Source organism: Canis lupus, chromosome 6 (genome assembly GCF_003254725.2).
Source record: "Canis lupus dingo isolate Sandy chromosome 6, ASM325472v2, whole genome shotgun sequence".
NCBI lineage: Eukaryota > Metazoa > Chordata > Mammalia > Carnivora > Canidae > Canis > Canis lupus.
The window spans coordinates 22,760,350-22,777,756 of NC_064248.1; the positions used below are offsets into that span (position 1 = coordinate 22,760,350).

General features: G+C 52.3%; 1 protein-coding gene across 1 annotated transcript in view; it reads right to left on the minus strand.

The window, feature by feature from the left end:
• Window positions 1-14,667, minus strand: part of HS3ST2 (heparan sulfate-glucosamine 3-sulfotransferase 2) — a 90,445-nt gene extending 75,778 nt beyond the window's left edge. Inside the window, exon 1 of the mRNA XM_025416192.3 lies at window positions 14,120-14,667. Within this exon, the coding sequence (XP_025271977.1) occupies window positions 14,120-14,571 (452 nt within the window). The 5' untranslated portion in view covers window positions 14,572-14,667. The remainder of the gene's footprint in view (window positions 1-14,119) is intronic.
• Window positions 14,668-17,407: the final 2,740 nt, after the last annotated feature.

The following is a 17,407-nucleotide window of genomic DNA, read 5'->3' on the forward strand; positions in this document are numbered from 1 at the left end:
CTGTCACCACGGGAAGAGAGAACATGACCGGGTGCCCCCCTTGGGCAGCAGCTGGGAAGTGAAGTCTTGCGGCATGCAGGGGCTCGGGGAGGCATGGGGTCTCTACCAAGTGCTGGGCAGAGGGAAACTGGGCACCTCCAACCTATGGTGCTCTTCCCCAGCTCTGGGGGTGCTCAGGCTGGACAGGGTGCACTTTGTCTCCGCTGGGTTGGTTGAGGGTGGAGGCTGGGGTGAGCAAGGGGATACTGCTTAGTTCAGTCCTTAGGTTTGTCTGGTGGTCAGGAGGTCAGACACGCTATCAGTACGCTGTGAACGCTTTTGTTTGAGGGGGAATCCTCAATTCTTCTTCCAACCGTGGTTTGTGACCCATTTCTCCCCACGCTGAATGTCCCCAGGACCACAGGCAGGTCTGCTACCCACCAGCAGGCACTCTGATCATGAGATGCATCTGCCACTGCTGCTGCCCACAGTCCCGACCTGAGACCCTCAGGGGGAAACCTGGCTGGATGTCTGTGCCAGCCCCACTGTGGCCCCAGACCTCAATGGGAACGTCCCAAGCTTTGCTTCAGCTCCTCACATCGTTCAGGAAAGGGGAGGCTGGCCTGGGGGGGACGGATTCTAATTCATAATCAGGGTGGAAGTGAGGAAGGCTGGTAAACTCCAAAAATGTGGGAACTGTTGGCTTTTTGGTAATGAGGATTTGGGACCTGGGATGCCTATTGGCGGCAGAGTTCCACAATCCCAGATGTTTTCTTTTTTAAATCAAGTTTTGGGTTTTTTTTTTTTAATCTTTAAAAGTACTGCACAGTGAAATGGACTTTTGACTGGTGTTCGGCTCTATGAATTTTAACACGTGTATAGATTCATGTGATCGCCACCACAATCAGGATACAGAACGGCCCCATCACCCCCTAAAAAAATCTCCTTATCTGCTTCTTTACAATCATATCCTCCCCCTGCCCTAAACCCTGGCAACCACTGATTTGTTCTTTATCACTATAGTTTTGACTGTTTGAGGGTGTCATATAAATGGAATCATACAGTACATAACCTTTCTTTCACTCGGCATAATGCCTTTGACATTCATCCAAGTCACAGTGTTTTTAAGGAGCAACAGATAAAGGTTTTACGCAGGTCGTTTAAACTGGAATTGTAAAGCAACTTTGGGTTGGCCCTCAGGTAATAGAGTAGCGAGAAGCTGCTGGAACTTACCAAACCGAGAGTCCAGATAAAATTATACAAAACCGATCCAGGGGGGAAAAGAAAAATCTAAAAATACAGCAGAGCTGGATCTTCTCTTCCAGATCTTCACGTCTCCATTCGCTTTTCCCATAATGCCCCATCAATTTGCAATTAAAATTGGAATCACAGCTTTTGAAACCACCCAGACTTGGTAATGTCAGCCAGTCCCTCCCAAGCTGTTGATGGACCATGACAAGCAAGTATGATAAAATAATACAGCGACATCAAAGCAAGAGGGATCTAAGTGGGCTGGCCGGTAGGTCCCTAAAGTGTGCGACGTGTACCACCAGCTGAAAAGGAAAAATGTAGGTGGCCCATGGCCATGACCCATGATGCCACTTTATCACATCACCAGAAAATAATGATCTTTCCTTTTTCTTTCTATTCAAATCTTCCTATTACCCCATGGAGAGAGTCTCAGGTGCTAAAACATTGTTAATGCCTCTCTAATGGGCTCCATCCCCCATCCCTCTCCTCACCAGAAAGAACGAGACTGGGTCTCCGGCTCCAGCCGAGCGTGGCACAGACAACTCTACGGGCTGGAACTGAAGTGTGCTGTTTGGTTTCTACTGACTCTGTTTTTATGACAATTTTCTACTCAGGGCCAGTGGGGGATTCTCACATAGGTTGGTGACGTGAAGTTTCACGTTGAGGTAAATATGTTACAGCAAAAGTTATGAGTGAACTTTAAAGGTCATGTGACGTAAATGGAAGCTCTGTAGACACATCCCCAACTGTGAAGATGGTCTCCAAGTGACTGAAGGTCATGATGCGGTGTCAGATCTCAGAACCATGGTGACCCTATGCCTGAGGAGGCCAATAGACAAGGCTGGCCCCAGGCGTGACAGAGCCAGCTCTTCCACCCATGGTTCATGTATCCGGGGTCTCAGTACTGACCATGTAGAGGTCCCAAGGACCTCTCTGCCCATCACAGGTCTGCTTGGCTTGAAAGGGAACAGTGTCAACTCTGACACAACTGGTCCTCCTCAAGGGCGGCTGCCTCCTCGACTCCATCATGATCCCTCCCCCAGCCTCCTCTGCAGCCCCCATCCCAGTGTTTGTCATTCTGAAGGTGTCAACTCCTGGTGGAGGCTGAACAAAAATTCTCCCAGGCTGATCTCTAGGTCTACCCCTTGCCCATCCCTCTTAGCCTCTCCTTGCTAGCAAGATCCACTCTCCAAGCTAGACTTTTGTCTACACCCAACCACTGAGTTAGAGAGACAGGTACCTTTTGTGCAAGCCAGGTCATCTGTAAAGCATGGACCGCTGAGCTGCTCTACCCTATCCAGTTATGAAAGAAAAAAGAAGGATCAGAAGGCTGTAGAGTACTGAGCTGTTCTGAATGGCCCTGCGCACTGGGGGCCATGCCCAAGCTGCAATGGCAGTCTGGGGCAGGGGTGGCATCACAAACTCAAGATCCTCCAGGGACTCCAAGGACAACACACAAGAATGATAACAAGGGGTGCTGGGGATTGGAGGCTCCCTCCCTGGGGGCCAGTTCTAGAAGCACATGGGTTCCTCCAACCATAGGTCATCTTGGCTCTAGATTCTTCTCCTCCCTATTGGCCCAACTGATAAGACTCCAGTTTTCCTCCCCTTGAAAAGGTCCATGTTGTGCCTCTGTCTTCCAGGCATGCCCATCAGCTTAGTGACAGTCATACCTCCCCCGAGCACGATCCCGGAAGGGGGATTACAACAGGAATAAAATCTAACGTGTACTCACAACACTGAGTCACTACAACCACCTAGTCCCATCTTGCATAGGAGAAAGCCACGCTTAGAAAGGTGGCAACTCACCTCAGAGCTAATGCAGGCCATAGGCAGGACAGGCAAGCAGTGGTGCCTGTTTCTACGACCCAGCCTGTCCAAGTCATGAAAGGATGGTTAGTTACAGGTAACATCCAGCCCCAAAACATGCTCGGTTTGGTCCACAGCTATTCTACAGAACTTATGAATCAGTAAGACACAATTATAAATTGAATTTTGCTTTTCTTTTTTAAAGATGCCACATTTTAAGTTTTGTTCTAAAAAAGGAAAAACCTAGAAGATCTGGCAATAAATCTGTTGAGATTAACTAGTGGATGTCCCCTCTAAATGGGACAAGCACCCTCTCTGACTGGGACTGGTCTTGTCCTTTTTCTTTCCTGTCCCACAGCCAACGTCATTCACTCACGTGTGTGTGTGTCTACGGAGTTCCTGGAGGATGCCATTGTCACTCCAAACTGCTCCTCTGCAAGATGCAAGGTCTGGGCAGCTCAGTCACTGCCCCTGCTCACCATGCCATACTCATACCAGCTCAGAGCTCTCCGTGCTTTTTACACACTTCCCTGGGCATCAGCCACCCGGAGAGGGTAGAGGTGCTCAGGGGTGCATGGTGGAGAGATGACCTTGCTTGCACACTTGTCCTCTGAATGATGCCCAAATTTGAGTGCCTATCAAAATGGCTTTGACATAAATACTTCCCAGAGTCATTTATGCCCATTTCCCTTGCTTCATCCTCCGCAGGAAATAACTGAATCAAGTCAAGTTCTCTCTCTCCTGGAGAAATGACAGACAGGCAGACAGCGATCCAGTCAAGGGGCTCCAGGACTTCTGGTTTAGGGAGACGTCTGTGCTAGAAAGTACCAGACAGGAAGGGGGCCTCCAGTAGGGATTTTGCCACCACGGAGCTTTGCAATGACTTAACTCATTTTTCACGGAATTAATAATTCAGATCCCCCATGGTTTCAGCCAGAAGTGGCCATAAACTGCAGACAGTTTAACCAACCACTTCTGAAAATGGGGATTGATCCTGGGAAATGCTACCTCCACTTTCAGCCATCTCGCTTGAGCAAAATGAAAGCTGTTAGGTGATTTCATATCTTCATTAAAACCATCAAAGCAGAAACACTGCAAAGAGGCTGCCAAAGCAGAGAATATTTTCCCATGCTCTGGCAGCTCCGGGGAGGTCGGGGAGATTCAGATCCCCATTATCTTGCGGAAAGGCACCACAGTGTTCAGTTCTGTTTGAAGGGACCCACACATGCAAGCCCCCTCAATCTAGCAATGCCATCAAGGCTGCTCCCTCGTCATGCATGTTGATGAGGCTGGAATGAGAATGAGAAACCGGAGGACACATATACACCAAGTGGCATGTACCTACTCTGGGGCAGAGCAAAGCCAATTTAACCTTCAAAGGATCTCAAGACGTTACCTAAGAATGCTGCATTTGCAAAAAGGGCCTCAGAGATCCCTAGAAAGAGGGACAATGCCATCTCCTACCTATTTGGAGGAGACTCTGAAGCCTCCAAGCTACCACAGAACATGACTTTCCTGTCTTTGGTTAGTTCAAGGACAACTAGAGATAGACATCTGGCCAGGCAAGCCAGGGGCTGTTATAGGAAGAGTGTGAGGGTCAAGCCCCAGCCTGTCACTGGTCAGGGCCTGAAAGATAGCAAGCCATTAATGGAGGTAGTCGGCAGCAAGCAGCACCACCACCGCCCTCGTCCCACCTCGGCCTTCCTTGACACCCCACCCTCTCGCCTCGCCATGGCCAAATCCCTCAGCACATCCTGCATATGCACCTTCACACCGTATCTAGTGTCCAACACAGATGCCTTTGAGTAGGTGACATCTGAGCTGGAGCCTCCACAACGAGAAGCAGCCAGATCTAGGATACGGCAAATGCCAATGCACTAGAGCTGAGGCATCAGCTCCCCACAGTGCCTCTCTAAGCCATGCTGGGTGGGGACCCCTCCCCTGTGATCCCACAGGGCTGAAGCATTCTCCCTCTCTGCTAGTCTTGCTACTGGACTTGTGTGCCCTTCTACTCTTTAAGGGAGAGATCCTATTTCCCATCTTCACGTTTCCAGGGCTTAGCACTGGTATATAGTCTGTGTCTGGTATTTAGTCGGTGGTCAATAAATGTGCACAGGACTGAAATGAGAAGTGAAACTGTGGCATGAATGTACTTAGAAACAGCGTCTCTAGACGCCCCCTGCCCCCAACTTCAGCCACCCCCTTTGAATATCCTATCTGCCCCCTGAGACCCAAATAACACACTGCCTCGTCGTCCAGGAAGCCTTCCAAAACTCTCCCAGTTGGATTTCATCTCCTTTTTGTGCTGCTACAGCTCTGCCTGGATCTCTACATGGTATCTCTCACCATCTGATTTTCCATGAACATCTCATAACCGCATCAAACCATGAAACCCCGTGGCAGGAACCATACCCTACTTATCTCTAGGCCCTCAGCATCTAGCTCAATACAGACTAATAATGACAGGTAACCCTTGTTGGACACCTTCTGATGCCAGAAATCTGAGCACCTGTGCATGTTATCACTCATTCGATCCTCACAGCAAGCTACTGGGGTGAGGAAACAGGATTCATCCCAGTATGCAGATGGAACTGAGCCAGAGAAGCCGCTGGCTGGTGGACACACACCTGGCAGGGGCTGGAAGTGAGAGTCCAACCTGTTCATTCTGATTCCAGAGGTGAGTTTTTAGCCACTGCATGGAAACCACCTGCCTTGGTGCTTTTTGCCTCCTTAATCCCATTTTGAGGTCATCTCGCCCATGCCCTTTGAATCTGGGCTGTTCTCCCTTCTTCCAATGAGATGCTCCTTCTCATTCCCCCAGAGGAGCATGGCTCCCCCAAGAGCCAAGGCTGCAATGCCTTGCTCATCTCTCCACCAGCCTCAAGGTGGATGCGGGACTCCTTCACCCAGCTGTGAGAGCTGAGATCGGGGGTGGTGGGGGGCTGAGTTTGCAGGAAGCCAACCACCTCTTCATCAGTGTTGATGGCGATCTACCCACCTAAAGGCAAGCTCGGGGAGCCCTGACATCACAGACACCCTCTAAACTGCTGCTGCTGGATATCCAGGGACAGTATGTCCCAGGGACAATTCTCCCCTGTGGAGCTCCCTCTACGGAGCTGAGAAAGCAAAAGTGTCATCTTGTCCTGATACTAAGTTGGAGTCTCACATCATGCATCACAAAGTAGAAGAAGTAGAAGTAGAATTTGCATCCTGAAAATTTAAAAAGACACCTTGTCTTGCATAAGCCTCAAAAAAAAAAAAAAAAGAAAAAAAAAAAAAAGGCTTGAGCCCAATTGCCCTAGGTTGCCATAAATTGTTGAGTCCCTAGTGGAAACAACTTATACGTCTGACTTTTGCAACACTGATGCCTTGCAGATGTGTATGTAACGACCCACATAGATCTGATCTGATAATCGTGGGGAAGAATGCGGTTTTTCCACCCATGGGAACAGTGAAGAAACCAATGGCAAGGTTTCGATTTGGTTTTATTTCCCCCTTTAAATACTGCTATACCCTTTATTCTGGGAAGCCTATTCTTCTGAAGGCTAGGCTCCCTTGTAAATACTGCAAGTCAAAATACTTCTCCGAAAGCTCTTATTTGTTCTAAGTTTTCCTCTGGCTGTCTCTTCCAATCATTAACACATCAAAGGAATCTGAAAGGGAGAAACCTCTCAGGATTTATTTAGGGTGGATTTCCTGCAAATTGTAGCAGTGTTTCCCCAGATGGATGTCGGCTGGATGGCTCATCTCGGTAATCTGGAGTACTCCACAGACCTGCTAAAGATCACTGGGTAGTTGTGAATTATTATTAAGTTATGAATTATTTATTAAGTATCATTGACTATTTCTCATGGTGAGAAAATTTGTTACCTTTTACATTTTGCTTCCACTCCTTCTATTCACCTACACCAAGGAAAAAGGAAAGTCTCATGCTGAAATTAAGATTTCTTTAACTGGCTCTTACTAGCATCCCCTAGTACCCTCTTTTAGAGGGCAAGCCACAGGCTTGGAACATCCTAGCCACCTGAGGAAGCAAACTTCAATTGCACTATTTATTCTTACGTTTCCCTTCTAATTGTGGCAGGTGAGGCTGGTTTCCCCATGTAGGGTGGTTTTGAAATCAAGTTGTTTTTTTAAAAAACATGTGTTTTCACTCTACCTGCCTATCGTGTCTTAGGTTTACAAACACATTAGCACATCTCTAGAAGGACATGTGATGGCTCTGGGAAGAGGAACTGCACACACAGAAACAGGGGTGGGGAGGACGGAATAATTTTCATGGGACATCCTTTGTCACTTCTGAAGTTTACATTAAGTTTCCAAAATATTCACACTGAAGACAAAAATAAGCCCAGTTCTTTATGAAAAAGTTACACTCTTTAAATGTGCTAACTTAAACAAAAATATTAAGAATGTAATAGCAGAGGCCATGCCAGAGTTTGGGAAACATCACGAAGGTGGCATAAGGATGTCTGAAGCTTGGGAAACGCTGCTCTCAGAGGATGGTAGGGAGAGGTCCCTGGCTCCTACCCCGAGCGGATGCACTAGGTTTCTTCCTCAGGGGAGCTGGTGGCCATGGGCACTGAGCCTCTGATTCCAAAGCTTTGGGAAGACACTCCCAGTGGACTTGCGCCCAGGAAGCCACATGTCGCCCAAGCCCCAGGCAACCCGATCAGTAGCCCTGGCCCGTGTGCCTTGGAAGATGCTCAGTTATGCCCCCTTTCCCTCGGCCATTATCTTGCTGAGAAAGCCAACCCCCCCACCCTCCCTCCATGAACATAGCACTGGGCCAACAGCCCAGCTGTGTGGCTTGACAGGCAGCAATTACCTCTGAAATGCTAAGTTATTTCCACTCACTGGTGGCTTTACCCACCCCGTCAAGCTGCCCGTGGACTACAAAAGCACCACGGCCCATGCCTGCAGCCCATGAGGAGAACAAAGTGGCAGCAAAGGCTGGCCTACAGCAGCCTGGCACTGAGCCCGGCCCATGGTAGGCGTTTGACAAATACACGGATTAACCTGTCCCGGGTTACCTCTGGAGGAGAGAGGGAGTCCCACAGGTTTAGATCGGGCTGCCACCTTTCCGACCCCTCCAACCTGACTACCTGCTCCCCCTGCTGCCAAGCCCTCTGGGCCTCCCCTCCAAGTCCTCCGGAGGTGAGGGGACCCTGATGGATAGAGAGCTGTGTGCTCCCACCTCCTCCCCACCCACTCTGTCACTCAGGCATTCAGGGCTGACTCACGGAGGTCTAAGCAAAGGGAAGAGAGTTGTTCTGCACTCTGATGCGGCAGATGTACGGGATCGTTAGCAAGCATGCAGGCAGTAGCACCTGTTGGGCACTGCCTCTGCCCTGAGCCTGTTAGGGATGCTCCGGATGCACCTCCAAATATCCAGGCGGTCCAGCAGCCCAAGAAGAACATGTCTGCTATGGCATCTTATTATCTCCTTTTGGGAAATCAGGCCACACTGTTTCTCATTTCAGGATGGACACTGGCAGGGAGATGGCATGGGTGACACAGATCTAAAATGGGTGCAGCTCCCTGAGCAATCAGAAGGGGCCCCTGGTGGCTGTAGAGACAGCAACCTGGGTGCTCCCTGCTGGGGCAGGGGATCTGCCACCTACTGTCGGGCTCTTTGGAAGATCCAAATGGGTCCCCACGGTAGAAGGCAGCTCTGGGGGACAGAGTTTCCACCCAACATGGAAGCATTACCTCACTGCATCTAAGATCCCATCAAATGTCAGGTACCCCCATTTCAGGGATGTTAAAAATGCAGGAAGAGAGGGGCTCTTAGAATCTTTGATAAATGATATTTTCACATCCCAAATAGCCTTAACAACGCGTGGCAGCTTGAAAAGCACTAGGGTTGTAGGGTCTTTTCCCCTTAAGTAGCCACATACCAGAGGCCTGGAGGATAGCATGTTCTAGGGTGAGCTCACCCACTGTCCCTGTAAGCTCTGGGGGTGGGGAGTGAAGCCAGCTCTTCAAAACATGTTTCTGAGCAATGACAGTTCAGCCTGCCCATCCTGAATGTTCCGAGGTGCCTGACAACCGTACACGTGCTAGAGCTAACTATTACATCTCCAGCGTGCTGCCAGGCTGACAGCAAGCGCACGAAGGACGGAGGATTTATGGACTCAATGATTTCATTTAATCAGCATATGTGACATCCTCCTGGACCAAGGCAGGAAAACTCCTCTTAAGACCTGTGTCTGCAGAGACGCTGTAATTGGGCGTGCAAGGGCACATGTGTGGGTGTGCACGCGCATGATTCTGTGCACACCTGACCGGCATGAAGCAGCCCGTGTCAGGTGTTGCTCAGTTGGTTAAAGATGGCATAGACTTCTCCCTTTGGTCTTATTTCTTTTTTTTTTTTTAAAGTTTTTATTTATTTTTTAAATTTTTTAATTTATTTATGATAGTCACAGAGAGAGAGAGAGAGAGAGAGGCAGAGACATAGGCAGAGGGAGAAGCAGGCTCCATGCACCGGGAGCCTGACGTGGGATTCGATCCCGGGTCTCCAGGATCGCGCCCTGGGCCAAAGGCAGGCGCCAAACCGCTGCGCCACCCAGGGATCCCCTGGTCTTATTTCTTTCTAAAGTTTTGCTTTGCTATCAGAATTTGACTTCCTGATTGAAAGGGGCTGCAACCAGTGATAGACTGTATTCTTTGCTTTTGATTCCCTTTCTTACTGAGGCTGCTGTGTCCAGGGCACACGCTGTGTCTTCTCTGCCTCACACCCTCCCCACACCACCATCAATGCTGAACAAATAACCTGAGATGTGAAGCCTATAGTTTACAGAACAGGCTTATCTATCAAAATGTTGTCACCAGAGCACAGAGTCAACGATCATGTCTAAACTTGCCCATGGTGGCATTTCGATGCACTGAGAGAGGAGTCACGTCCTCCTCACACCCTGCCCTCACCCCTCTGCCATCCCCAAAAACTAGCAAAACGGAGAACACTTCCGATGAAACTGAGCACCTCCGCCCCCAAACTAAAAACTACTAGACAATGTACAGTTTGTATTTCTCTATGAAAAGTGAAGACCCCAAGTAATTCTGACTCACACCCAACCCTTGCTAAATGAGAACATCCCAACTATGATCTTAGATTGGGAGCGGCCTCTTCGCATATTGTCTTACTGGAGTTTCATGAAGGTTGTAAAGCAGGTCAGACATCAGTTCCATGTTAAAGGTGAGCAAACGGACACCCAGAAATGTGATGCCACTTTTTTACTGATGCTGAAGAAAGGAAGCAAGAGAGGGAGGGAGGAAAAGAAGACCAAAACCGAAAAAAGCAAATTGAAGCAGAGCTGAAATTACAACTCAAGATCAGGACCCTACCTAGTTGATCATGGAACTACTGTCCTGGGAACTAATTCCTCAGCCCCATCTGGTTAACAGCAGCCGAGGCAAAGCCCAGTAGTTCTAACACTACTAGTACTGACAGTGATCCAGAAGTGCTGGTAGAAGCAGCAGCCACAGTGGCAACAGTAGTAACACGGCTGCCCCATCTTTACATACTACAGACTTTTCTTTTTTTTTTTTTTTTTTTTTTTTTTAAGATTCATTTGAGAGAGAGAACAAGAGATAAAGCGAGCAAGCACGCACACTGAGGGAGAAGCAGACTCCCCACTGAGCAGAGAGCCCCATGTGAGGCTCAATCCCAGGACCCTGAGATCACGATCTGACCCAAAGGCAGACACTTAACTAACTGAGCCACACAGACGCCCCTCTCACAGACTTTTCCAGGGCACTTTCCCACACAGTGTTTCATTCATTCTTCAAAACCACCTTCTGTGATGGTTGCTACAGGCCCTACTCTAGGAGGACCACAGTCTGCCAATCCCACAGCATCTGGACACCATACCTGGTTCCCTCTTCAACCTACTGTGACTCTGCCAACCTGTCTAGACATCTAGTCGACCTCACCCTGCAGGCCCAGCTGCCATTTAGGGAGCTAAACTGGGAGAGGGCAACCAAGCCAGACACACGTAGGTGACAGAACTCAGAGAAACATCTAAGGGGAGGGATCCCAAAGCAGAGTGCTGAGCTCTCCTAGGGCGGCCAGAACTGGGCTGGTTCCTAGAAGGGGCTCGGGTGGAGACAAGGCAGGCACAGATTCCGGCTCCTGGTCTCTCCAGGTGGAAGCACTCCGTCTTCAGGCACTGTTTGTTTCCTCCTGGCTTCTCTCCATAGAAAGAAGGCTCTCCTTTGGGTTGAGGGTAACAGTTGGATTTTTCTACTATCTCTCTGTTCTGGGGCCTCGGGACCCAGGAAGCTGTTCCCGGGGACTTGGCCATGGAGAGATTATAATGTGATCCACGGCCTGCTGGTCTGTCACTCTGAACTCCACCTCTGCAAAACAGTCTGCCACCATGGGTGCAAGGGCTCTTTGGCCATGCCTACCCAGCAGACGCTGGCACTATGGTGGCAAGCTGTGCAGAGCAACCACCAGCGCACTTGGCTGGAAACGCGCGCACACACACACGAGTGTGTGTATCTCTGTGGGATACAGCATGCCATTGACTTCTGGCTCACAACTTGCTCTGTGACCCCATTTAAGATGCTGTTTTGGGGCTACAGTTTTCACATCTGTGAAATGACACAGGCAGTGGGCAGAAAGAGGAGCATCCTATCACCTGCTGTCCAAACTCACAGAATTTGGGGATAAAGTGAGAACATGGGTTTTAAAGGATCACAAGAATCCCTGTCACTCCTGCAACGAATGCCTATTTCTTGAGTAGTAATAAAGGATAAAGCACATACAGAGAAATGTTCTGGAAAGTGTGGAAACAGCCTCCTAATGAGGCAGTACGACCTTAAGTAGAAATGGCAATCCACAACCTAACCCCTGGGCTCTGAGAGTGTGGGTCTGCGACGGAGAGAAGCACAAACCACACAGCCCTTTCTTGAGCTGTAGGCTCCCAGCCCTCCCGGGGAAGTGGTAAGATGGGGCAATCTGGTGCCAGACCTCTGGGCTAATCGTTCTAGAGACACAAAGGGTGATAGGGAGGGTAAACTCAGACCCTGGGAGGTAGGGTGGAGGGGAGAGAGAGAGAGAAGTGGAGCTGTCAGTGTGCTTGATGTTAAATAAAACCTACCAAGATTCAGCTGAGAATTTTAGCAGAATCCAAATGTGCTATAAAAGAAAAAAAAAAAAAAGGCATGGCTCCCATCTCTAAGGTTCACAGCTAAGCTGGCTTAGAATCACACATGCCAAGGTTAAAAATAAAAAGCAGCCATCCCTGAATGACACAGGCTCTGCAAAGGAAGCCTGGGGTAAGTTGTTTGCTGGTGGACCCAGGAGAGAGGAGGGCAGACGCTGGGTGTGGGGTATGGGGTTTACTGGAGGACACAATACCTAAAAGCTCAGAATTTTGCTATTTTGCACTTAAAAGGTACTTCGTACTGGCAAAGGGTTTCACAATAATCTTTCAGATTTTCCATCGAGGAAAGCCTGCTGTGCATTACCATGCTGACCATGGCTGACCCACACAGGGTTCTGCTGCCCCATGCGTTTGCCTCCCTCTCCCTAGGGTCTGGCTCTGACGCGGTCCTCGAACGCCCCGTACACCCAGACGGGATGCCTGTGAGTCACAGCTCGGGAGGCACCGGACCTACCGTTCTGTGTCACCCTATTCCATTCAGCCAACATAACGGTGCCAGGGCCACCAACAGGCTGGGTGTCTCCTGCTGGGCTCTACCGGAGACACAGTGTGTGTCTGCCTCCTAGGGACAGTGCGTGTCCCGTCCTTTGCCCCCACAACCATGAGCATTGCAGGTCAGGGCTAAGTGGCCCTGTTGTCCCCTTGGAAATCCAAGGGCCCCTTATTGTGAGCCCAGAGCGGTCCCTTCTTCTAATGAAGTTTTCATTTGTCCAATATGCTTACGACTTCTACTAACAGGTAGTAGCAAAAATCAGCTGTAGTTACTGTGTCAGCTACCATGTTACTCCTCCCCAGTTCCAGTACTATGCAGACATTTCTAGAAGGTCTTCAAGGGGTCAGGTAAATGATGGGAATTCTGGGACCCACGTGTTATGGGGAGCACATACATTATTTCACTCTGGGGGATGCCCTGACTCAGCCCACATTTGGGCCAATCCTGCACCACACTGGGTCTAGGAGGCAGATGGGCATTGAATAGCAGAGGCTGTCACCTTCCAGAAGCTTCAGGCTATCCCCCTTCAGACACCACCAGCCTGGGGGCCTCTCATCCCTGTCAGTGCAGTGGAGGAGTGAACAGTCTATGATTGGCTGTCCCTAGGACCCAGGCCAGCCCTTATGTGAGGCGCCGGCTGTATCCCAAATTCCATATCCTGCCTGCTGGTTTAGAAGCACCACCTAGTGCAGGTGTCTTTTTTACACTTTGAAGGCACTTTAGGAAGACCTTGGAAGGTTTTCCTGCCCATTGTGATGGATCTCGAAGAGTTTCAGGCATTTGCTCAAGCTAAGTGACAGAGGACTCAAATCCAGGGTTCCTTTCCACCACCCAAGACCACTAACTCAGAGTCAGAGCGACTGGGGGGGGGGGGGCAGGGAGAGGTGGGTCTCAGCTCACGCAGAGCAGCAAATACCTGGAGCTGGGAATGACCCTCCAGAAGGGACCACCTTCATCCCCACACCTCTCTGGCCCGAGACCTCACCCAGGCGCGCGCCCTGCCGCAAGGGGGCCCTATTCCAAGCTTCCCTTTTCAGGGTCCTTCAGATGCCTGGAAAGATCAGCGAAGGTCAGGGGAGCGCCCCCCTGGCCCCCGGCACCCTGCTCCACCCCGGAGGCTGGACAAGGAGGCAGCCCACCGGCTCGCCCGGAGGTTTGGCTAGAGACACCCTTTGCGTTCCGGCGCCTCCAGATACAGCTGCCCTTTGCAGTTCTAGAAAGCGCGTGGCCGTCTACACCATCCCTGGGAAGTTCAGCGGATTTACTCCGTGGAGTCCTCCCCACGTGTCAGCCTGGACCCACACAACGAGCAGGATTAAGGGGGAGAGAAGACGCGGGAGGCGGCCCTAAGGATGCACGCGACGGGGGAGGGGGGCGCGGCGCGCGGCGCGCGGGAGGGGCGCCCCCTCCTTACCTGTACCAGTCCAGCCCGCGGCCGTAGTTCCTGTCGAAGAAGTGGGGCTCGGTGCCCAAGGCCCGCACGTCCGGGTGCACGCGGATGAACTCCAGCACGGCCCGCGTGCCCCCCTTCTTCACGCCCACGATGAGGGCTTGGGGCAGCCGCTTGGTGCCCAGCCTGGCCGAGCCCGAGTGGTTGGCAGCCGGCAGGCGGGCGGCGGGCGCGCTGGGCGTGGGCCCCGGGGGATCGCAGGGGCGGGACTTCGGGAGAAGTTTCTGGCCGCCCGCGCCGGCCCCGCGCAGGCAGCGAGGCGCGCCCAGGAGGCGGCTCCGGCCCAGGTCGTCGCAGCAGCACAGGAGGCTGTAGCACAGGTAAGTGCAGGAGAGCGAGAGCGTGAAGGCGAAGAGCAGCCTGCGCGCCCTCCGCGGCTGAGCTGGCCCCGCGCGGCCCAGGACCCTATAGGCCATGGCTCCATGGGCCCGCGCCGGGGGTCATGGTTTCCGGGGGGCGCCGGCGGCGGAGCTGCTGGGGCCCTGCGGCCGCCTAGGGGGCAGGCGCGGCGCGGGCCCGGCTCCGGCCCCGCGGGGCGGGCGTGGGGGGCGCCGTCTTCTCCGGGCGCTGCCGGCCGGGGCGCGCACCATGCCCGGGGACCCCGGGCGCGGCGGCTCCTCGGGGCGCGGGCGGCTGCGCGCCCCGCATCTCCCCGTCCCGGGCCGCGGGGCTCCGGGCGGCGCTGCTCGGGTCTCACGTGCGCCGGCTCCGGAGCGCGCCCGAAGCCCGAAGCCCCATGCCCGGTCCCCGGAGCGCGGCGCCCCGAACGCTCGGTGGCGGCGCGGGCAGGCGGGCGGGCGGGCGGACCGGACGGTGGCGCTGGCGCTGGCGCTGGCTGGCGCGGGCCCCGCTCGGGCTCCTAGAGAAATGCCGAGCCGCGCGCGCTGCCGGCTCTATTTAAGGAGTCGCCTGACGTCAGCCGCGCGGGTCCCCCGAGCCGGCGCCCCGCCCTGGGACCTGGCCCGCCCCCTGCGCCCCCACTCCCCAGCCCCTCCCAGGGACGCGCCAGTCCGCGCGCTCCCCGCGCAGGCCGCTCCGTGACGAGCCGCCGCCGGCCGGGGCTGCCCAGGCATTGACGCCTGCCTCCCCACCACCCCCAGGGCTGGGAACCCCGGGCCGGCTTGCGCCAACACCCAGACCCGGGCGCAGACGCAAGCGCTCTGCACTGACCCACGCGCACGCACACACACACACACACACACAGGTGCACACGTACCCTGACCAGGACACACCCCCTCACCCCACATGGGCGTGGAAACACTGCCAGGGACGCTCCCCTGTCCCCCTCATCTCCACCTCACCAGGCACACGCAGCCCGGAATCGGACATCGTGCCGTGTGCGCACACACGCGCGGGACTGGGACACACGCGCTAGACGGGGATGGGTGGAGGAGCCGAGCGTGAGTGAGATTCCGTGACTATTCGCGGAGCTCCCTAGCCCCCCGCGCGCTGACTCATACCCAGGCGGCTCGCTGTGTCTCGCACCCACGAAGCGTGCGCCCCCCACCCCGCTGTCACCCCACCGTTCCCGGGACGCGGCGGGAGAGTGAGCCCCAAGGGAGCGGACTCCGCGCGGCTGGTTCCCCTCTCAGCGGCCGCCCCCTAGCGGCGGGCCGCTCCCCGGGGTCCAGGGTGCTGCAGACTTCCCCAGGGGCGCGAGCGGGAGCAGAGGGGGACGACTTATCCAGGAGTAGCTCCACGCCCAATGATTCCCCAGTAACCGCCCACAGTGACCATGCCCAGAACAGGCATGTGTGACCAACGCCAGTGCTGCCCTGAGTGGCCACACTGGTGGATCAGAACAGACCTACGTGACCGTGGCCAAGAACGCAGCTCATTTGTCGCCCCACAGCGGAGCCAAATCCCTGTGCCCAGATGTTCAGCAAGTGCTACCCCCACAGACTGTCTGAGGGACCACCATCCCCTCTGCCGTCCCCCCACCCCCCAAACTAAACATCCTTCTTCAGGGAATAACCTGATCAGGCTCTGGACCTTAGCCCAAGTCAGGGAGTATTTTGTCCCCCAGCCAGGCCCATCCTAGAATCTACCACAGATCATAACTACCAACTTTGTTTCGAGCCCTCCGCACATTAACTCAATTATTTCAACCATAGCCTATGAGTTTGCTACCATTACCCCCACATCACCTCGCTTCCTTAATTCTCATAGAAGCTAACACTTATTGAGTGCTTGTTTGGTGCCAGTCCTGTGCCTATCACTTGCCATGCACTCCCACCTTATTCTTTGGAGATACGTACTCCTTTATGATCCCTGATTTACAGAGTGAGAGTAAGGCTTAATGAACATGTGTTAATTAATTAATTAATTAATCAATCGGTAATCAACAGGGCTGGGGTTAACCCGACTCCAGGATTCAAGCTCTTAATGACAATGCTTTGCAATTCCCTCTCTTCCTTTGATCATTCCTGACAGCACTCCAGCCTAGGCTCCTCTCCCAGGTGTGAACTAACACATCTATACTCATTACTTCTAGAATCTGACATCTGGAACCAATGAGGACTTCCAGGTGTAGGTTGAAAAGTCCACCAGGATGCTCACCTCCCTTCTGTAAACTCTGCCTTTAGTAATGCTGCCTCCGACTCCATCATCTTTTTCTTGTAGCTACATCACACCGCTGACATCTCAAGCTCACAGCCAAGTAACATCTCTGAGTGTCCCTTATAAGTGCAGCCGATTAAGGCATAGCTACCCCATACTGTGCTTGTAACAGTGGGCTTTTTGGACCCAACATGTGACGTAGGTCCTTACACATCTGACCTGATTAAATTTTATCTGGTCTCATCAGTTGCTGCTCCAGTTTTTAACAAGTGTCTACTTGAATCTTGAATCACAATGCAGCTTTGATTTATTCAAAAAGAAAACATAGGAAGATTGAATTCCAGCAGCTTGACCCTTGATTCCAGGTGTACCTTGGGCAAATGGGTTGACCTTTCTGAGCCTCGGTCTTCTCAGCTGTAAAATGGGGAGGTAGGATTAGCTACAGAAACCTCCTGAGGTTTCGATGTTGTACGAATCTATGGCTACATTATTCAAGGCATGAGCCACTCTGTTGGCATTATGTCATCTCCGCATTTGATTACAGTTTAATTAATTCTCCATTCACATTTTTAATAATAAGGTCAAAACAAATATGTTGGAAGGAGCTCTAATGACCCTTGGCAGTTTTTCACATTGTGAACCTGTTATTTCTGCACTTCACTGCTAGAATTACAAGGTTTAATGTGGATTAAT